This window comes from Caretta caretta, chromosome 1 (genome assembly GCF_965140235.1).
Source record: "Caretta caretta isolate rCarCar2 chromosome 1, rCarCar1.hap1, whole genome shotgun sequence".
Classification (NCBI taxonomy): Eukaryota; Metazoa; Chordata; order Testudines; family Cheloniidae; genus Caretta; species Caretta caretta.
The window spans coordinates 269930595-269954417 of record NC_134206.1 but is presented as its reverse complement, the minus strand read 5'-3'; the positions used below and the strand labels follow the sequence as shown (position 1 = coordinate 269954417).

The window sequence follows — 23823 nt, the reverse complement described above, 5'->3', positions numbered from 1 at the left end:
GTGCACGGGCCAATGTGCGCGATCGTTGGAAATTTTTGCCGTAGCGGTATCTGCAGGGTCGGCTGTGGCGCCTCCTTGAGTGCTGCATTCATGCGTCGGTATATCAGGCGCCGCCAGCCCTACGCCCTCTCAGTTCCTTCTTGCTGGCAACTCCAACAGAGGGGCAGGAGGATGGGTAATGGAATGGACATGAGCAACATACTTTGAAAAACGACAGTTACGAAAAGGTCGGTAATCGTTTTTTCTTCTTCGAGTGCTTGCTCATGTTGATTCCATTCTGGATGACTCACAAGCAGTATCCATGGAGGTGGGCTCAGTGTTCAGGGTCTTGCAGCTTGCAGCACTGCTCTGCCAAAGCCAGCGTCATCTTGAGCTTGCTAGGTAAGCACATAATGAATCATAGCATCATAGAATATCAGGGTTAGAAGGGACCTCAGGGGGTCATCTCGTCCAACCCCCTGCTCAAAGCAAGCGTGTGGACAGACGACCAGGTAGCGGCCGTACAGATCTATTGGACTGGTACCTGTGCTGGGAAGGCTGCTGACAACGCTTGTGCCCTAGTTGAGTGTGCCGTCATGATTGCCAGCAGAGGCACTTTTGCCAGCTCATAGCAGTAGCGGATGCAGGCCATGATCCAGGACGAAATCCTCTGAGCAGACACTGGGCGATCTTTCATTCTGTCTGCCACCACAACTAACAACTGCATTAACTTACGGACCAGGTTTGTTCTATCTATGTAGAAGGCCAGTGCCCTCCTCATGTCCAGATGTGCTCCTCATCCGACGTATATACGGTTTTGGAAAGAAGACGGGTAAGTGTATGTCCTGGCCAGTATAAAACTGGGAAAAGACCTTGGGCAGAAATGCTGCGTGCAGTCGCAGCTGGACCTTATCCTTGTAGAAGACCGTATAGGGCAGTTCTGAAGTAAGTGCCCTGATTTCGGACACCCTGTGAGCCGATGTTATCGCAACCAGGAATGAAACCTTCCAGGAGAGAAGTAGGAGAGAGCAGCAAGCCAGAATCGCTGGGAGGCCCCATGAGCTCAACAGCATGAGATTCAGGTCCGAGGGAGGGATGAAATCCTGGACGCACGGGTAGATACGCTCCAGACCTTTCAAAAGCTGTGCCGTCATGTTGTGAGCGAAGATTGACCTGCCTTGGAATGGTGGAAAGCTGAGATAGCGGCCAGGTGGACCTTGTTCAATAACAGGGACAATTCTTGGAGTTTGAGGTACAACAGATAGTCCACGATCTCCTGCAGGGAGGCCTGCTTGGCCTGGATATGCCGTTCTGAGGCCCATGCAAACCTTTTCCATTTGGCCAGGTAAGTCGCTCTGTTGGAGGGTTTCCTGCTACCCAGCAAGACCTGCTGAACACAGGCCAAGCACACCCATTCGTCCGCGCTCAGCCATGCAGTAGCCATGCTGTCAAGTGCAGTGCCAGGTTCGGGTGCAGAAGGCTGCTGTGGTTCTGGGACAGCAGATCCGGCCAGAGGGGTAGCTGTAGTGGGGCGGCTACCGAAAGGTCCAACAGCATGCCGAACCAGTGCTGGCGAGGCCATACGGGGCTATTAGGATAATCTTTGCCCTCTCCTGCTTGATCTTCACAAGGACCCTGTGAATCAACAGCATTGGTGGGAAGGCATACATCAGAGCCCCCAACCACAGGATGAGAAACATGTCCGATAGCGAGCCTTTGTCCATTCCCCAGATCAAACAGAACACGTGGCATTTCCTGTTCTGCCTGGACATGAACAGGTCCACCTAGGGAGTCCCCCACCTCTAGAAGATTATGCTGACCACCTCTGGATGGAACGACCATTTGTGGCCAGATGAGAAGGTCCTGCTGAGGTGTGCGGTTATCAGATGAATGGCATGCCGCACACAAAAATCCCACAGGCGGAGAGCTGTTTGGCAAAGGGCTGCCGACCTGGCTCCGCCCTGTCTGTTGATGTAATACATCGTGGAGATATTGTCCATTAACCACCTTGCCCTTCAGGTGGGTCGAGAAAGCTTGGCAGGCCAGGTGAACCACTCTGAGCTCCCTAACCTTGATATGGAGGGCCAGATTGTCCCGCAACCAGCAGCCCTGGGTGCTCAGCTTGCTCAGGTGAGCCCAGGTCTGAAGACTGGAGACCAGGGTCAGCGATGGGGCCAGGGCGGAAACTCCATCCAACACCTTCCTGGGGTCCAACCACCAATCCAAGGATGACCGGATGTGATCCGGCACCCTGACTACCCGGACTAGGTCGTGCCTGTTGGGAATGTACACCGACGCCAGTCATGCTTGCAGAGGCCGGAGGTGGAGCCGGGGATGACTGACCATGTATGTACATGAGGCCATATGGCCCAACAACCACAGGCAGGTGTGAGCCGTGGTGAGCAGGTGGTTTTTCCACATGGGAGATCAGGTCCAAAAATGCACTTCCGGAAAGAAGGCTCCGGCTCGCGTAGAGTTGAGAACTGTCCCAATGAACTCTATTTGCTGGACCAGCATTAAGGTGGATTTTTTCTCGTTTATTAACAGGTCCAGATCACGACAGGTGGAACACATGAGATTGAGGTTCCTCTGCACAAAGTGCAGCGCCATGAATTGAAAATGGCATCCGCCCACTATGAAACGGAGGAAACACCTGTGACCTTGGAATATGGAAATAAGCGTCCTTCAAATTGAGGGTGGCATACTAGTCTCTCGGATCCAGGGAGGGGATGATGGAGGCCAGGGAAACCATGCAAAACTTAAACTTTCTGAGAAACTTGTTGAGGCAACGCAGGTCCAGAATGGCTCTGAGGCCCCCTTTTGCTTTCAAGATTAGGAAGTAGCAGGAATAGAACCCCTTTCCTTTCATGTACCGAGGGACCTCCTCCACCACCCCCACATGCAGGAGGTTCTTGACCTTTTGAACGAGGAGTTGCAGAGTACACCCCTAAGATACTATGCCCAGCACCCAGCGGTCCGAGATGATTGGTGACCAGGTCAAATGGTAGGGATGAAGACAGTCAAGGAAAGAAGAAGGTGGATCCAGGGAGTTGACTGGGGCATCACTCTTGAGCGCACCTTCAAAATGAGCGCATCTGGCCCCCAGGATGCTTTGCTGGGCCGGGCTGAATGGGTGAGCGGGAGGAGGAAGGGCAGCAATGACTAAAGCTTGTGTCTATCCCTTCTCCTTGCAGACCCATGCCAAGGCTGCCAAGGCCTTGGCGGCAGGGGCAGCCAGAACTGCTTCCTTGGAGACTGCGGCATACGCATACCCAGCAAGCAAATAGTGGCCCAAGTGTCCTTTAACACATGCAGCTTTGCATCTGTCTGTTCCGCAAAGAGTCCATTCCCACTGAATGCGAGGTCCTAGATTAAGGTCTGCATCTCTTGGGACAGGCCAGCAGTCTGAAGCCAGGAGCTATGCCTCATGACCACCGCTGAAGCGACCCCTCATGCAGCCGCGTCCCACGCCATTTGGAGAGAGCACCTCACTGCCACGGTACCCTCCTCCACCAGGGTGCCGAATTCCTGGGCCAAACCTTGAGGGAGGGACTCCTTTAACTTACGGAGGGAGTCCCATAAGTTAAAATTGTACGTGCCTAAGAGGGCCTGGTGGTTCATCACCCAGAATTGCAAGTTGGCTGTTGAATAAATTTTTCTCCCAAAAAGGTCCAGTCTTTATTGGCCTCTTTATTTTTGGGAGTTGAACTGGTGTGCCCCTGCTTGTCCTTCTCAATGGCTGCAGAGATGACCAGCAAGCCTGGAGGTGGGTGGGTATAAAGGCACTTGAACCCTTTGGCTGGAACAAAGTACTTCAGTTGGGAGGGATGGATGACGGGGTTTGCCAGATGTTCTTGGCAATTTTTAGGGCCCTGTCATGCACTGCTAGTGCAACACGGGCAGGGGTAGAGGATAAGAGCACAATGAACAAGGTGTCTGCCTGCTTGGCCATCTCCTCTGCCTCTAGGCCCAAGTTCTCGGTCACCCATTGAAGCAAGTCCTGGTGTTCTTTAAAACTGTCCAGTGGGCTGGCGCTCCAGGATCCCGCGAGTGCCTCGTCCAGGGAAGAGAATGACAACTGTACTGCTGGGGGAGGCCCTGGGACATCATCCACGGTGGGAGAAGGGGTTTTTAGGATGGGCGCTGTCTCCTTTACCCTGACCGCCGGTGCTATCAACTGTTGCTCCAAGGTGGCAGCAGATGAGTGGTACCCCACGCACTCCAATAAGGCCACTGGCTGTGCTGCCAAGGGAGCACCGTACATGTCAACATGGCCTCACGTGCACAATCGCACTGGTGGAGTCTCGGCAAGGGGCTAAACTGTCCTCCTCTGCTGGAGGAATCTTCTTCTGGTGACCATGGTGGGGCCATCGACACCTGTGTCTGCCTGCTGCCCATCGCTGCCAGAGACCGGTGTTGGGAGTGGGAGGATCAGTGCCGGTATTGAGGGGACTGGTGCTGGGGGGACTGGAATCCTGAGGGGGAGCGCTCCCATGGGCAGGCGATGGAGATCTGCGCCGAGAGGACAACTGGTGGTAGGGTGAACAGTGCTGGTAGTATGGGGGCGAGCCCCAGAGGATCTGGGCTGCAACGACGTAGATCTGCGACATGGAGATGGAGAGAACTGCCTTCACTCGGGGGATTGGCAGCACTCCACTGCTCCCTGAGGGGGAGATCTTAACAGCTGTCTTGCCCTCATAGGGAGCTTTTGCCACTTCCTGTGGCATGCATGGTGCTGGTGGCATAGGCGGAGGCCTCTGCTCTCTCAGCACCGGGAGAGCTTGGGAAGGCGTCAATGTCGCCACAAGTTTGGGTCCCCTACTGCTCCCGGGAGTTGGTGGTGGATCCTTTACGGGGCTGAGGGCCCCGACAAGGGTGGCACATCCACGTGGCTCTGGAGTGGTAGGGTGGCCCGAACTGGGTCCTTTGCCCGATGCCCCTTGGCTTTTCTTGCCCAGTGCTGGGGAGCCGTGCTTCTTCGTTTTCTTTCTGGGCACCGGTGACAGGGGTGCGCTGCGCACTGAAGCTGAGGTACTAGGAGTCAAGTCTTGGTGGGCTGGCTCAGAAGCCTGTCGGAGGGCAGTCTCCATGAGGAGAGCCCTCAAACAAATATCCTGCTCTTTCTGAGTCCTGGGTTGAAAATATTTACAAATAGGACACTTGTCCTTCACATGCAATTCCCCCCAAGCACTTGAAGCAGCTGCTGTGGAGATCACTTACAGGCATAGTCCTGTTAAGCCCTGCATGGAGTGTAAACCCCAGAGATCGGGACACGCCCCACCTGGGGAGAAGTCCCCACTGGGACTCTAACTTCTATCTAACTACTTAACACTAACTCACTAAGTCAGAAGGGAAGAAAACGCTAGCCCTTGCTATGCAAGGAAAGGTGCTCTGACTAACCACCATGGGAGGTAAGAAGGAACTGAGAGGGTGTGGGAGGCCTGACATAGCGATGCATGAGCACGGCACTCAAGGGGGCGCCACAGCCGGCCCTACGAATACCGCTAAGGCAAAAATCTCTGATGACCGCGCAAGCAACCTGTGGATGTACAATTCCAGTACATTATTATTATTATTATTTTTAATCAAGTCAACTTTTTTTTAAAGACTACTGTTTTGTGCTGGGAAAAAAAAAAACTTCCAAAGAACCCAGGGATGGAGAGACAAAGATAAAAGGAAAGAGAGCAAACTGTAGGAGAGAGAAGAGATAACTGAAAATAAGTTATCTGAAAGTCTGCGAAGTGCTAATTACAGAATGCAAGATTAACATGTTAACTGACGTATTAGCAGCATCACTATATGTGTAAAGAAGCAATAACTGCTCTGAAAATTGTCTTTCGTGTATTACTTCAAGAAGATAATTATGTAGCTGCTGGTCAGGTCTAAAGAGCTCTTATTTTGGAGGAACATGTTGGTACCCAGCAGCTTCTTTTAGCTCCTACTTGCCATATCCACCATGCTGTAGCTATGGAAATACAGATAAGTTTTACTCTAACACAATGCAAAAAATATGATGCCCAGAGTTTAAGATACTCAGATTTTGAATTCCATTTTAATATAGAAAAGTTAACAGCCACCTCAAAAATAAAGTCAATGACATACATTCCCCCACAATAATACTAAATACAATACTATAACAACTTTTCAGGTTGAAACTAGCTATTCTAAGATAAATGTTCATGAAGTATTTTCTGTTATGCAACTAATGATTTAATTAAACATTTTTAGTGAAAGTCTGAAGAAGAATAAGGTATTTCCTCACAACTCATATACAGAGAAAACCTATAATTTTAGAAATAAGTATTCTTTTTTCATAAAAAAATACAATATACAAAAATGTACATTAATCCTATTATTGTGCAGAATTTAACGTTACATATGACAAACCAGTTGACTTCTTTGCATCTATCCACACAAATTAATTACCTGCGTAGAATTAAATATTTATACTTTGCCTTCCCATGAGATGCATGGGGCTGCTCTTCATTCAGCTCAAGCAAACCCTAGCTATGCAAAAAGTATGGGCATTTTGTGCCCTCAGACTACATCAAGAGGTGGTCCCTGCAGACTGTGCAGAGGAGGGAAATCCTACTCTCTCCTATGATGGCACCAGCTGCACAGTTCCACAGTTAGAGGCAGAAACACTCTGGACTGTGTTGTTAGGAGGGAGAGGCAGAGAGCAGAACAGTAAGGCTGAAAGGGAACAGTTAATATTACAGAACACAGTAAAATGTAGTTGGTTCCATTCTAGTTTCAAAGATACACAGTTCTAGCCTTGGAGAAACCTACTACTTTCATTTGGCACTACGTTCAGAAGGGAAGGGAGAAAAGCAAAAAATTAATACAATTCGCATTAATTCTCAATTGATCCTTTTTTTCCTAGTACCAACTAGGGCTGTCAAGCAATTAAAACAATTAATTGCAATTAATTGTGCCATTAAACAATAATAGAATACCATTTATTTAAATATTTTTGGATGTTTTCTACATTTTCAAATGTATTGATTTCAATTACAACACAGAATACAAAAAGTGTTCAGTGCTTACTTTATATTTATTTTTGATTACAAATATTTGCACTGTAAAAAACAAAAAGAAATAGTATATTTCAATTCACCTAATACAAGTACTGTAGTGCAATCTCTATCATGAACGTTGAATTTACAAATGTAGATATATGTACAAAAACTAACTGCATTCAAAAATAAAACAATGCAAAACTTTAGAGCCTACAAGCTCACTCAGTCCTATTTCTTGGTCAGTCAATCGCTCAGATAAAACAAGTTTGGTTACAACCTGCTAGAGATAATGCTGCCCACTTCTTATTTACAATGTAACCTGACAGTGTGAACAGGCGTTTGCATGGCACTGTTGTAGCCAGTGTCGCAAGGTATTTACGTGCCAGATAAGCAGGCAGCAGTATCTCCCATAAATGTAAACAAAATTGTTTGTCTTCGCAATTGGCTGAACAAGTAGTAGGACTGAGTGGACTGGAAGGCTCTAAAGTTTTGCATTGTTTTATTTTTGAGTGCAGTTATGTAACAAAAAAATTTACATTTGTAAGTTGTACTTTCACGATAAAGAGATTGCACTACAGTACTTGTATGAGGTGAACTGAAAAACACTATTTCTTGTTTATCATTTTTACAGTGCAAATATTTGTAATAAAAATAATAATAATATAAAGTGAGCACTGTACACTTTGTATTGTGTTGTAATACAAATCAATATATTTGAAAATGTAGAAAAACATCCAAAATATTTAATACTGTACATTTCAATTGGTATTCTATTATATTAACAGTTTTTTTAGTTAATCGCATGAGTTAACTGAGATTAATCGACAGCCCTAGTACCAACTAAGAACTCAATAAAAATAATTTAAATTATTACAAAGTGCTCATAGCAATTGGCTTTATTTGCCAGTGTACAAAATTAATGGTGGCCTAGGGCCAGCAATATAACAAACTACTGAATAAATTTTAAAAAAATCATTATTTGCCACAAAGAGTAAGATCACAACAACTGCTGAGATCAAAACAAAAAGATTTACACAAGCTGTGATTATGATTAAAAGAATTAACTGATGGTTCTTTACTTAGATTTCTTAAAAGTTAAAACACATTCCACATTTTTTTTCCAACTCAAATAGCCAAAGAGCCCTTAATTTCTGGCATGTTCAATTAATGTACCTTCTGTGAGTTTTTAAATACTGTGATCATAGGTGCCTTAGATGTCACTAAAATAGATAATGTTTTGTAACTGTTACATGTCATTAAAGGGATACTTGGGCGATTTCCATGAAATAACACTCTGTATGCTCTTTTTTCAATTGTCTTCTTTAAAATCTTAAATGAGACATTCAACAATTTAAAGTCTTGTTTCTATGACAAACTTAGCAACACTTTTGCATTCCCAGAACAGCTTTAGAACTAAAGTATAAGAACTGTATCTGCTGTGAAGAACCAATATGGATATTATCTTAATATATAAATGATCAAAATAGTAAATTACCTAATCTGCTTCCATTCCTAGGCATTGCCATGAAAGAGCCAAGGCTGCCTCCTATAACGCTATGTGGTCTCCGTAAAGGGGGTTTCTTGAAAGATCCCGTGTATTGGTGAAGAAATGAGTGCATACTGTGAGACGTCGGAGGCCTGCCATTCTTCACAATAGGCTCTATAATTCCCAAGGCCCAAATGTTCATCCCGATGAATAAGTGAGAGATTCAGGAACATGTCAGAAGAAAAAGAAGAGAAAATTGTTACTATGCAGATAATCTCCACTCACTGGATGTTTTACTTTTTCAGTACTGAAGATAGTCGGAGAACACAATATTATTGGAATTCCCTTACTGGAAAACTATTACAAACAAAAAAATGTTAAACACTCCAGAGCTTGCATGAAGATCCACAACATCTGAAATTGAGGCAATTCCTTAACAACTGTAGGTTTTCCACAAAAAGACTCACCACAAAAACCATAAAACCAAAAATCCCAAGTATCAAAAGCAGACTACAGACCAGAAGATACCCATTTAAAGTTTGCATAGATATTTATTTCCTTTAAGTTTACTTAGCAATGGCTTCATCTTCACCATCATGTTTATATCAACCTTGCAATTTCTAGTCTGAATGAGGGGTAAATTCATCAGCGAGCCTTCAGAGGTTTGTCAGCCCCTCTCCTCTTAGTAGCCTTGCAATTGGGGATTTTCTGTAAGCCTTTGCTGAAAGTCTACCAAACCACTCTCAGACCACAGTAGCAATGCTACAATTAAGTCTATTAACCACTTACATTGTGACACAAGAATAGCATGTCATACTTGTTTTGGCTTTTCAAATGGGAAGATCAGAACTGAACACAGCATTTACTCACAGTAAAAGGACTGTTCTTGTAAGTATTGCTACCCTTAAATTATTTACACATACTTTCAACCTTAATTTTATCTAAAAAATACAAGGAAAAGAAGTGTACAAAATTATTTCAACAATGTTATATTTGATATTGCAATCACACAAAAGTCAGGGAGGAGTAACAGTTCCCTCAGCAACCTCAAGTCTATTCCCTTGTACATGTCTTATAATAGTCAGTCATTCACAATATCATCATACAACAGATTATAACAACACCCGACAACTCAATTAATTTACCAAGTTAATGGAGAAATATTGTCAATTTAAACAATTTTCCCCAGTAATAGAGAAATGCATTGATCGTGGAACAAACATACATGGATATAATCTTTACTACACAGGGCTCACTCCTGCCCTCTAATATAAAATACCCTAAGGTTTATAAAATTAGCTGCTTCTTCATAACATATTTGTACAAGATGCATACTTACATGTTGGAGAGATAAATAGAACCTATACAGTCGAGTTAAGTACACTGTTGGTCTCTTTATAGATTCTATCAATTTTCTTTTCCCCTAACTGGTTCTCTTCTTGCATTTACATGTATGTTACTAACAGGAACAAATTAGATCAAAGAACACTAGCACAGCATAGTCACTCAGGAATTAGATAACTGTGCTGCCAAATAGGAAACTGAAGCTTGAGTACAATTTGTGAAATCTTTCTTCCATGCACCTATGGCAGATATGTCCATCACAAAGGTTTACACGTCTCCTGGGATAGGGCACAATCTGCGATGCTATTCCATTATGCCAGAAACTGATTCTGGAGGGAACTGAGAACTTCGTTGTTGGGAAACACAGACACACTCTCTCTCTGAAGGGATTTAGCCATGAGTATGTATTTTACGGAGAGCAGAGTTTCAAAGGCAAACCAAAATAATAATATAGCAAAAATCCAGCAACTAAATTCAATCAGTGTCTTGGAGGTAAAAACTTTTGGCTATCTGATTATGGTACGTTTAATGGGAGAGAGAAAGAAGCACATGGACATAACTGCACAAGGATGTGCTTATAAATTAAAACAAAATGAAATTAAGAAATAGTTGACTTTCCACAGGAATAGTATAGAAGCACAAAATCACTTCCTGTCAGTTGCTTTCCAGAAAAACTATCCAAATAAATAATTTAGACAGTGAACAGAAAGTGAAAAGACAGGCCTGCACTGCTGCAAACCTTCCTGCTGTTTTCCTCCATTAGCATCTTTCATAAATAGATACTTGTCAGAGAATGAAGCAAATATGCTGTACATGTGTTTGTGACGTAACCTGTGTCCTCATCTTCAAGGTTCTGCACATTTCTGTCCCAACCAAATCTTTATTCTTGTTTCTAATTATATGCTACATTAGACCTTTGGATCCACAAGTGATGCCAGCCTCACTAAGCTCAAAACTCCCTCATTCATATCTTTGTACCTTCTGCCATTGTTATTCCTTATGCCTAGAATGACCTGCAACAGGCATTCAATCCAGCTTTTCATTCAAATTCATACTGAAAATCTACTTATTTTCCAAGGCCTAGAAATGTTGACCCACATGATTATAATGCCAACACTTCCTTAATTTATTTAAAAAATGATCTAAGTTATCTTCACCCTCCAAGTCTCCCATTAAGTTCTTATTTGATCTTTGTCCATCTTTCAGACGGTAAGATCCTAAGACTGGAACCAGACATCTGGGTCTTGTATAATTCTGATCTCAGTGTCACTGCTTAACAAATAATAATGCTAACTATGAAAATCCAAATGGTAGCTTAATAATAGTTTGCTGCGTGGGATGATCTGAGAGATTTAGACTGACACTGACTGGTTATGAGTTTTATTTATGGTGAGTTTTTAAATGTTAAATACTGTTAGATCTGTGAAGTTCTTCATATTAAAGATATAATATTTTTGTTTGAATTATATTTGTACAGGTGCATAGTTTTAAAAGGTACTTTTAACAGATCTAAATTAATAATTTTTGTGAACAGCTGAAAACCATTTCCTTCTATATGTATTTGTCTTATCATAAACTGCTGAAGTTCATTTTTTTTTTTTGTGGACCACGTATTGCATAAAGAAGACCAGAAAGAAGACTATGAAAATGAATGAGAAATGAACGAGAAAGAAAATGAACGAGTGTTTTTATAGTCATTAATGGGATGAACTTCTATGATGGATGAATAAGGTTATTTCAGAATTTCTGATTGTCCTTTGGATAGATTTACATGATATTATATCACTGAAAAAATACATAAAATAATAAAAAATAAAAGAACAAAAGCCAAATAACTTAAATCTAAAGACAAAAATAACTTAAAATCTAAAGACAAAAATCAGTTCAGTACAGATTAATGGTCAAGAAGCAGCTTGGATAAATAAAAAAGTAAATTCACCAAAAATGTTAGACGCATACTGTTATGAGTACTACCTTAGATTGTTTGATCCATTCTACAATTCAATAAGAGTAATTTTTATCATGCAGAAGTGCATTAGCCTAAGTGCTCATAGCTAGTGAAATTAAGATTGCAAGACTGGTTTTTGAATGTTATGATTCCTGATGTCAGATTTGTGTCCATTTATTCTTTTGCGTGGAGACTGTCCGGTTTGGCCAATTTACATGGCAGAGGGGCATTGCTGGCATATTGTCAAGGTTCCTCCCCCACTCTGAACTCTAGGGTACAGATGTGGGGACCTGCATGAAAAACCTCCTAAGCTTATCTTTACCAGCTTAGGTCAAAACTTCCCCAAGGTACAAAATATTCCACCCGTTGTCCTTGGACTGGCCGCTACCACCACCAAACTAATACTGGTTACTGGGGAAGAGCTGTTTGGACGCGTCCTTCCCCCCAAAATACTTCCCAAAACCTTGCACCCCACTTCCTGGACAAGGTTTGGTAAAAAGCTTCACCAATTTGCCTAGGTGACTACAGACCCAGACCCTTGGATCTTAAGAACAATGAACAATCCTCCCAACACTTGCACCCCCCCCTTTCCTGGGAAATGTTGGACAAAAAGCCTCACCAATTTGCATAGGTGACCACAGACCCGAACCCTTGGATCTGAGAACAATGAAAAAGCATTCGGTTTTTTACAAGAAGACTTTTAATAAAAAATAGAAGTAAATAGAAATGAAGAAATCCCCCCTGTAAAATCAGGATGGTAGATATCTTACAGGGTAATTAGATTCAAAAACATAGAGAACCCCTCTAGGCAAAACCTTAAGTTACAAAAAAGATACATAGACAGAAATAGTTATTCTATTCAGCACAATTCTTTTCTCAGCCATTTAAAGAAATCATAATCTAACACATACCTAGCTAGATTACTTACTAAAAGTTCTAAGATTCCATTCCTGGTCTATCCCCGGCAAAGACCCAGCATACAGACAGACACAGACCCTTTGTTTCTCTCCCTCCTCCCAGCTTTTGAAAATATCTTGTCTCCTCATTGGTCATTTTGGTCAGGTGCCAGCGAGGTTACCTTTAGCTTCTTAACCCTTTACAGGTGAGAGGAGCTTTCCCCTGGCCAGGAGGGATTTCAAAGGGGTTTACCCTTCCCTTTATATTTATGACACATATGATGACATATATATCACACTGGTAGATGGCCATAATGGCCCACCTTGATTATCATGCACATTGTAGGGAGAGTGGTCACTTTGGATGAGCTATTACCAGCAGGAGAGCGAGTTTGTGTGTGTGGTTTTTGGAGGGGGGTGGGGGGTGGGTGAGAAAACCTGGATTTGTGCTGGAAATGGCCCACCTTGATTATCATACACATTTTAAAGAGAGTGGTCACTTTAGATAAGCTATTACCAGCAGGAGAGTGAGTTTGTGTGTGTGTGGGGGGGGGGGGGGGGCGGAGGGTGAGAAAATCTGGATTTGTGCTGGAAATGGCCCAACTTGATGATCACTTTAGATAAGCTATTACCAGCAGGACAGTGGGGTGGGAGGAGGTATAGTTTCATGGTCTCTGTGTATATAATGTCTTGTGCAGTTTCCACAGTATGCATCCGATGAAGTGAGCTGTAGCTCACGAAAGCTCATGCTCAAATAAATTGGTTAGTCTCTAAGGTGCCACAAGTACTCCTTTTCTTTTTGCGAATACAGACTAACACGGCTGTTACTCTGAAACCTGTTTATCTTAGAGACACACTAAAGAGCACCATGCTGGGAAGCTTACAGTAGAAACAAAAAAACTTCCATAATGAGGGATGATCATTGCTCCCACTAGCTATTTGTCACATTTTTGGCTCCAATTCAGCAAAGCACTTACACATGTACTTAATTTTAAATAACTGATTAGTCCCAATTACGTTAATGGGATTACTCTTGTGATGGGACCTATCAATGATTTCAATTTGTATAAACTCTCCCAAAATTTAACAATACATTTTGGGACATTACCCCAAGAGGAACCCAATGCGTCTCTCCTAGTTGCAGCTGGTCAGTTTTCATTTTTTTCTGGTACTTTGGATACTTAGAATCATAGAATCATAGAATATCAGGGTTGGAAGGGACCCCAGAAGGTCATCTAGTCCAACCCCCTGCTCGAAGCAGGACCAAATCCCAGTTAAATCATCCCAGCCAGGGCTTTGTCAAGCCTGACCTTAAAAACCTCTAAGGAAGGAGATTCTACCACCTCCCTAGGTAACGCATTCCAGTGTTTCACCACCCTCTTAGTGAAAAAGTTTTTCCTAATATCCAATCTAAACCTCCCCCACTGCAGCTTGAGACCATTACTCCTTGTTCTGTCATCTGCTACCATTGAGAACAGTCTAGAGCCATCCTCTTTGGAACCGCCTTTCAGGTAGTTGAAAGCAGCTATCAAATCCCCCCCCATTCTTCTCTTCTGCAGGCTAAACAATCCCAGCTCCCTCAGCCTCTCCTCATAAGTCATGTGTTCCAGACCCCTAATCATTTTTGTTGCCCTTCGCTGGACTCTCTCCAATTTATCCACATCCTTCTTGAAGTGTGGGGCCCAAAACTGGACACAGTACTCCAGATGAGGCCTCACCAATGTCGAATAGAGGGGAACGATCACGTCCCTCGATCTGCTCGCTATGCCCCTACTTATACATCCCAAAATGCCATTGGCCTTCTTGGCAACAAGGACACACTGCTGACTCATATCCAGCTTCTCGTCCACTGTCACCCCAGGTCCTTTTCCGCAGAACTGCTGCCTAGCCATTCGGTCCCTAGTCTGTAGCTGTGCATTGGGTTCTTCCGTCCTAAGTGCAAGACCCTGCACTTATCCTTATTGAACCTCATCAGATTTCTTTTGGCCCAATCCTCTGATTTGTCTAGGTCCTTCTGTATCCTATCCCTCCCCTCCAGCGTATCTACCACTCCTCCCAGTTTAGTATCATCCGCAAATTTGCTGAGAGTGCAATCCACACCATCCTCCAGATCATTTATGAAGATATTGAACAAAACCGGCCCCAGGACCGACCCTTGGGGCACTCCACTTGATACCGGCTGCCAACTAGACATGGAGCCATTGATCACTACCCGTTGAGCCCGACAATCTAGCCAGCTTTCTACCCACCTTATAGTGCATTCATCCAGCCCATACTTCCTTAACTTGCTGACAAGAATACTGTGGGAGACCGTGTCAAAAGCTTCATCAAATCTCCTTCATTTGTCTCCTGTTCAAATTAATAATTCCAGTCTATAAAATTTCACCCACACAAATTCTACTCTCTCAAACAATTTTTATTACCTTCCTCTGGGGATCTTCAAAATATCAACTTAATATGTTACTCCTGGGGGAATTCTACGCTACTGTGCAATGCAGAATTTTGCAGAAATTAATGTTTTGCGCATCATTTCCTTTCCATTAAATTAGGCTTGAATAAGGACTGGGAGTGGATGTGTCATTACACAAAGTAAAATTATTTCCCCATGTTTATTCCCCCCCGCACTGTTCCTCACACATTCTTGTCAATTGCTGGAAATGGCCCACCTTGATTATCACTACAAAAGGTTTTTTTTCTCTCCTGCTGGTAATAGTTCACCTTACCTGATCACTCTCGTTACAGTGTGTATGGTAACACCCATTGTTTCATGTTCTCTGTGTATATAAAGTCCCCCTACTGTATTTTCCACTGCATGCATCTGATGAAGTGAGCTGTAGCTCATGAAAGCTTATGCTCAAATAAATTTGTTAGTCTCTAAGGTGCCATCAGCAGTATAGGATTCAATCACCTTGAACCTTAACTTGGATATAAATATATAGCTGCCATCCCAGCTTACTTGGATTAACTTGTTGAGGTTCTCATACTCCTGCATTCTCACTAATGTCAACTATTATGGACATAGTATGAAACAGAATCTGTATAATGTACATAGTATTGAATATTTACAGCTAATGAACACACTGGTGGTTCTTTCAGAAAAAGGTGACGTTTTTTACTAAATGTTCCTTGAATAAATAACCACTAAAGCATATTGTTGATCCACTTCAAAACATATATATCTTTCAATGTAATTACACATCCATTAACACAGGGATTCTCAACCTTCTTCTTTCTGAGGCCCCTCCAACATGCTATAAAAATTCCATGGCCCACCTGTGCCACAACAACTGTTTTTCTGCATATCCAGTAGATTAAAAGCCAAGGCCTGCATTAGGGGGGTAGCAAGCAAGCAAGGCAACTGCCCGGGGCCGCATACCACAGGAGGACCTGCAAAGCTAAACTGCTCGGGCTTTGGCTTTCAGCCCCGGGTAGCGGGGCTTAAGCTTCAGCTTTCTGCCCTGGGCTTCAGTGAGTCTAATGTCAGCTCTGCTCTCTGGTTTATTTTGGCAGACCCCCTGAAACCTGCTCACGGCCCCCCAGGGACCTCCCAGACTCCTGACTGAGAACCACAGCTTTAACACACCATTTTCTCCATAAATGTGTCATGCTGCCTATGCCAAACTATTGTATATGAGCTACTCTGTATATTGTTTAAAAATCATGATTAATCCACAGTCTCAGCTTTACCCGTATGTCTATATTTAAGGAAATTATCAACTGGGAGCATCAAATTTACAAGCAATATTATCGAAATCCAATGGAATTTTAAAACATACACTGGCAACTTAGGAAACTATGAATTCTGCCAGTCTATACCTATCAAACTAAAAACTGAATTGTTGGTATACTATTAACATCACTATTGAGCTGCTGATGCATAACAGCAACTGTGGATTCAATAACAAAAATTCTTTCTTAATAGGATTTCCACTTGAAGTACATAATTAATTGATTTAGTTGTCTCATACAAATATAACAACTGCCATATTAAAATGGACCAACAGCCTGTCTAGTCCAAAAGCTTGTCTCAAATAGTAGCCAGTACAAGATGCTTCAAAAAAGATAGTAAAGCTCCATAGTGTAAGTGAAGCAGTTACACTATAATACAGCAAAAAATTAATTTGGTTTTTAACCATTTGGGGGTCAATAAACTACTTAGAGTTGATACAAAAGAGTGAGTCCAGAAAGAGGGTGAAAGGCACTAGTGCTAAGGCCCTCCCTGGAATATTCTTAGCAATAGGAGCTAGACACCATGGCACTTTGTGGGGATGCCACATAGCACAAATTTAGTTCTTTGCTGACCGACCTGAGGCTTGCTGGCTGCAGAAGTAGAGAAAGAATGAACTAGGCTGGGGAAAATGAGAGCATATGACAGCAAATGTGGGAACAGGAACACTTTGATGTTGCCAGCTGGGCCCTGCTTAGCTGCGTAAGCAGCTCAGAATCTTATACTAGGTTGAGTCCCTGTCTTCATTCCAAAGAGGCATAGCTTGTCCCATAGTTTAGGGACAAAGCTAAAGGGAGAGGGGGAAGGAAACAATGTCAAAAAAGTCCTCAAAAAACTTGGAGAGCTGCTGAGCAAACCTCTGCCTTCAAGCATGGAAGCAGACAGGGGCATAATGTCAGTGCAGTTCACTCTGCATACCTTTCGAGGCCACAGACAAACACTGTACTGGGGGAGGAGAACTATTATCTGTCTTTGACACTTGAAAAATGCTGAAAATCCCAGCCAGTTCTAAGCCTGATGGAAAAAGAGGATCCCCATGAGAGAGAATTAACAACTACAATATATCCGTATGGGAGAATGCTGTCTATGGATATGTCTATACCACAGCTCGAAGCGTGCTTCTGAGAGCAGGAAGACAGACATGCACTAATTCTTCTCACGCTAGAAGGCTAAAAATATCAGCATAGCCTGTGTGTAGCATAGATGGACTATCTGGCTGAGTACAGCCCTACCTAGAGACCTTGGGTATGTACTCAGCCGCCACCTGTGCTTCCCTGGCTATCCTGCTATTTTTAGCATGCTAGCTCCAGCAGAGCTAGCACGTCTGTCTACTCATGCTGCAAAGCATGTGCCTAGTCCTAGCTACAGCAGACATACCCTTTGGTAGCTCCCCATCCTTCTAGCTTTTCTTTTTGATATTCTTATTTTATACCTAGAGCCCTACCAAATTCATGGCCCATTTTGGTCAATTTCACGGTCACGAGATTTCAAAAATTGTAAATTTCAGGATTTCAGATATTTAAATCTGAAATTTCACAGTGTTGTAACTGTAGGGGTCCTAACCCACATGGGAGTTGTGAGAGAGTCCCAAGGTTACTGTAAGAGAACCACAGTATTGCCACCCTTACTACTGGTGGCAGTGCAGCCTTCAGAGATGGGTGGCCAGGGAGCGGCAGCTGCTGGCTGGGAGCCCAGCTCTGAAGGCAGCGCCACCACCAGCAGTAGCACAGAAGAAAGGATATCATGGTTTAGTATTGCCACCTTTACTTCTGTGCTGCTGCTGCTGGTGGGGGACTGCCTTCGGAACTGGGTGCCTGGCCAGCAGCTGCCGAGCTCTGGCCACCCAGCTCTGAAGGCAGTGCAGAAGAAAGAGTGGCAATACCATGACGCCCATACAATAACCTTGTGACCCTCCACCCCCCATGACCTTCTTTTGAATTGGGAACCCGTGTTTGAGAAATGCTGGTCTCCCCCATGAAATCTGTATAGTATAGGGCAAAAGTACACAAAAGACCATATTTCACAGTCCATGACACGTGTTTCATGGCCGTGAATTTGGTAGGGCCCTACTTGTACCCTAAGAGATATCAGAAGAGTGAAACCTTACTAAAACCCTAAATATTGGGAAGAAAACCTGACATTGCTTATCTCATTGGAAAACAATTCTCAGACATTAAACTATGTTGCTAACCACCCCTTACAACCATGAAGCTTGGTATGATTGCAAAAGGCACAACGGTTTTTGACAACAGAAAAATCACGAGTCAGAATTTGGCATTTGTGGCTTAACCTCAACAAGAGTTTAAAAAAAGCAAACAGACCTTTAATTACCTCTCTAATAAAAAAAGAATGCAATAGCTCGTATGCAATCATTGCTTTTTGAAACTGATTTTCACCAGAAACATTTATTTCTCACTCAAGACGCTGTGCTTAGTTTTACATTTGTTAGAATTTCATTGCTCTTGTACTCTGATTATTCTAACACAATTTTTTCCAATAAAATATTAAAGAAATAATAGACTTCTTTCTTTTTTGGCTTGGAGATTGAACACTAAAGACAGTGAGGAAAGGTAGAGAGAAAAGGACAACAGTGAGGATCCAGGAATCTGCCTCAAAGAACACATGCATAAGTCATGGGCCTGATTCAAAGGACATCCATTGACTTCAATAAGCTTTGGATCAGGCTCTATAAGAATACTGAGGGCTGAAGCCCTGCCAATCTGTTGGCAAATTAACAGATAAAGCAAATATTTTAGAAGTAATAGTTTGAGGATTTAGTTAGAGACTTTAAATAGTAAGCACATTCCATACTAAACACATTTCACACTCTAGTAAGGACCAAAGGTTCAGTGCTTTTGCATTGAAGAGGGTTTGGAAAGAGTAGTAGGATTAGACTTAGTTATTCTGGTAAATAAATTACCAAACAGCTTGTTAAAAATTAAGTTCTATTTAAATATTCTATGACGTCATAGGCTAGAAAAAGACTGACTATAACTGCTTCAGAAAGATGATAATCTACAGAGTTTGTCTCTGATATTGAACCTGTTGAAAAAAGAATGCAAAACCTATTACTTATATCACAAGAGTGCCCCAAAACTCCAATCAGAGTTGGGGCTCTGTTGTGCTAGGTGCTTTACAAACACCAAGGTAGATAAGTTAAAAACTTGAAGAGCTTACAATTGATTACCAGTTTCTTGATACCATTTATTTAGAGAATCATAACCTTGGTGGTGTAACACGTCCAAGTTTCTAGTCCTCTTAGTACAATTTTTCCACTAGTTGGCTTTCCCTAAACTCTGGTGTAATACGCCTTCAAAATCAGTAGAGCAGATTGTTATTCTTACTCATTGTTCTGTGTGTTTCATATGGTACAAGTATACTATATTTTAAAAGCTTAAGTATAAAGATTATTTTAAAATCTACAAATGGAAAGGACTGCTTTCTAGAACCTGAAAAGGACCTAACCTCTGAAGGTTATAACCTCAAATTACTAGTCAAACTTTTTATAAAGCCACACTGAAGAGGGAGGGGCAAGAGCTACATGTTAATACTGCTTCCCCCACTCAGGTTCTTATCTACTTTTGACCCCGTCCAAAAATGCATCACTTGAAAATGAAATACATAGCCTTAAAAGTTACTTGGATTATTTTTTTTCCAGATGCCGTTGCTGAAACCACAACATCCTTGTTGTTGCACTGAACTGAGCACTGAAAACTTTGGAGAGGGTATAGTTGAGGTTTACAATGGGATCAACGTTTTATTTTCCATCTGGATGTGTTTTTCTGACTCAGAGAGCAAATAACCAACAGTAAGTATGTGATATTCCTACCCTGCTCCTAATACAGTTCGTACACGCCCAATCTGAACAGGTCCAAACTTACCCCCTCCCTTGTTTTTCCTTTATTGTTAGCTTAAGTAGCAGCAATCTTCAATCTTCAAAGCTTGCTCTTGACCTTGGCAATTTCTAGAGTTGCTCCCTGAAGAACCCTTTCCTGCCCCTATTTTCCCTAGTTCCTCTGCCTTAGACCTGGTATAGACTAGAAAATTAGGTCACCTTAACTATGTTGCTCTGGGGTGTGAAAAATCCATATCCCTAAGCGGCATAGATAAGCCAACCTAAGTCGCCATGTAAACAGAGCCAGGTCGACGGAAGACTTCTTCCATTGATCTAGCTTCCACCTCTTGGGGGGGCTGATTACCTAGGCTAATTAGAGAATCCCTCCCATTGGTGTAGGTAGCATCTAGAATGAAGCGCTACAGCTGTGCTGCTGTAGCATTACAAGTGTAGACAAACCCTTAGTAAAGCACACCAAGTCCTTTTATTCTTCTGGGTTGGTGATAACAAAACTCTCCTAATCTGGTTGCCAGTGAGTCTGCAGAAATTGCCTGGCATTTTTATGCAGGGCCTTAGCAACTAACACTCTGTCACATATGTCAATTCAGCTGGTGGATTAGAGGAAGAAGAAAATTTTAATATTTCCATTATATTTATTAATATTGAATGGTGCACTGCTAACCTAACTTATAAAAGCTTCAGAACCCAACCTCAACCACCAAGCAGCTCAACTGATGAAAAAGAACTAGATGGCTTTCAGATTTTACTACATGGATTTTGGAGTATTGGCTTCAACCAGTGCAAGCAAAAAATTGGAATCTTCTATCATATGAGATAAAACTTTATTAATTGTTGTTTTCAACCATCTATGATTGAGCTAAATGAGCCTGCAAGGAAGCAGATTGTTCTACAGTACCTATTATCCATTCTGGTATGCTGTTGTATCAGCATACATACAGTAGTACCACAGAGGCTAGAAATATTACATAAAACTCTGCAGGCCTCTATTTACATGTGAACTTGGGACCCTACAATATGTGAACAATATGACACGACAATTGACTTAATTGGCAAAGTCTCTCCAAGCAAAGGCACATTGTATAAAATCTATTCATAACTTAGCAACAAGAGCTTATGCTCACTTATCAAACACAATCTCCAAACATGCCCTTTGCTCGACCCAGTCTATTAATTTTTATTTACCTGCACCTAATACAGACTATGGCTTTTGGAGTTATAACCCCAAACATTTGGAATAATCTGCCTGTAATACTGAAATAGGAAAATGCAGAGCCTGATGTTATGAAACCTTTAATTTCTTATCTTCGGAAGCCTTACGAGTGCAAAAATCTAAGATTACGATAGCTGAATATTTCTTTCGACTATTTTAGACTGAGTGTCTTGCATTATATTGCTTGTATGACGCTGATTTATGTTCCAAGACTCTTTCACCTTACAAAAGCCAGTTGTTTATTCCAGGTGTTTATCCCTATAGCAGAAATATTTCAAAAATATATTTTAATTTGTATATATATATTTTTAAGACTAAGAACAACCAGAAGAGACATACAGTTGCCAACTTATTATAGTCATGGAGATCTGAGGTGAACACTACATAAAACACTGTAATTTAGCCACTATCTTTTACAGGGAGTTCTGCATTGACACCACTGTATGAAATAATATAACATGACATATAGAAAAGCGGTAAATTGCTCTTGCAGCTACAGCTATGGTTTTAAAGCATTTACAACTTTTCTTAGTCATTTAATACTGAAGATTAAGTGTCCAAGCTATTGAGAACAACAACGTTAAAGTAACTAAGCAGGAGTTTGGGGGAATACCTCTCATTGTTTAACAATCCTTTTGGTGTTTATTAAATAGTAATGTCCAGAAAAAAATTCTATCCAGTTCCCAGTACACAGAAACATAGGGCCTTCGGAGTTTGTGGGAATGTGGAAATTGAATCCTCCACAGGGTTCTGCCGGGGATGCAGATGACTTCCTGTACCTCAAGGATTAAAATGGCACTATAATGATGTTTACTGTGACTCTTATAGCAGCACCACAAAAAAGGTTTAAAAAACAAATTTTGGGAGATAGGGAAGATAAGATTTTTTTCAGATGTCTGATTATACTCCAAAAACAAGAGATCTCTTCCATGTAGGGACAAAACAGAACCATAGTTCAGAGGTTTTTTTTTTTTAAATTAGGGAGTCTAACAAATTTCAAAGACACTTTTAAGTCGAATTCAGCACTCGTGGAAAGTGGGTTTCTAGTTTCAAGGGATTTTCACCCTGTAGTCAGAACACATTTACTTATTGGGATAGCAAAGCAGACCTCAAGTACACGGAAAATATTCATTCCAAGCAGAAAATCTGTCGAAACATCTAAGTAATAAAATACTGTTTACAAACCACAATTATCAAGTTGATACTATTTTTTCTAACAGTACACGCTCAAACACAAGAGACCTTATTATTCTCTCCTTACATATGCAGTCCACATGGCCAAATTACTATTTTTCCCCTTTAAAATCTACCAGTAACCCCAAGAAACACTGCAATATATGATGTGCATCTGTGGGGATGATGTGCATCTTGCCCCAATTATCTGAGAATTACCTCAATCATCTATTTGACTTAGCCAATCTCAAACAAAAGGCACCTTCAATAACCCCAATACCAAACTCCCACAAAGCATGCTTCAGATTTAAATCAAGTTTAAATCTGAAGCATGCTTTAATTTAGTAAAGTTAATAAAGTTTAAATCAAGAAAATATTTGTATTTATTTAAGAAAGATATTACCTAATTCAAATTCAATTTTTATAAATACATACACACTAACTATACAGAATGAAAGTACAGGACTAGAAGGGATACAGTTTCTCAGAATATACTCTCCAAAAGTAAAAGTTATTCCAGCATTTGTTAAGAAGTTGGTTATTGTTTGCAGATAATGTCAGGTTACAACAATAGAGAGAGAGATCGGCAATAATTTGTATCAAAGGGCCTGCTTCCTATTACTTTTTTTGTCCAATTATTACATAGTATAACCTGAAAATACTCTCCATTTTCAGCTAGTAAAATTTTGCACTAGCTGATAACGGCTACATTCCAAATTTAGAGAGTATTTAAGCGAGTTTCATTTGCTTTGTGCATTCTCATTCCAATGGCAAGAAACAATAATTATTTCAAAAAGATAAAACTTTCTACACAATTAGTCCATGGCAAGTTGGGATGTAAATCTACCCCACACAAGTCTGCCATGTACTAACTGTTCGTTTGGATCCTGCTGCTGTGCACAGAGTTCCCTAGCACGTTCTGATCTACCCTGTGAAATGGGAAGTACATCAAAGTGCAGAAGAAAGACTGTGGTCAACAACAACTCTTCCTTTGGCACAATGGAACTCTCTACAGGAAGTGTAAAGCTTTTATCTGTGTGGGAGACAGAACTTTCTTGGGGGTCACTCTGCCATAACGGAATGAACTCTTCCCCCCCCTCACTCCAGCCGCCCCACCCCCCAGAGTCAGGAGCTGCATGTGCCTCCAGCATATGGAGAGGCTGGGTGTGGGGGACTGTGGTCCTG

At 42.0% G+C, this 23823-nt stretch overlaps 1 protein-coding gene across 2 annotated transcripts in view; it reads right to left on the bottom strand.

The window, feature by feature from the left end:
• The window catches only part of CDK17 (cyclin dependent kinase 17), a 189110-nt gene that overhangs the window by 56547 nt on the left and 108740 nt on the right, over positions 1-23823 (bottom strand). For both annotated transcript variants that reach the window (XM_048835534.2, XM_048835535.2), the window contains exon 3: positions 8494-8658. In XM_048835534.2, the coding sequence (XP_048691491.1) occupies positions 8494-8658 (165 nt within the window). The remainder of the gene's footprint in view (positions 1-8493; positions 8659-23823) is intronic.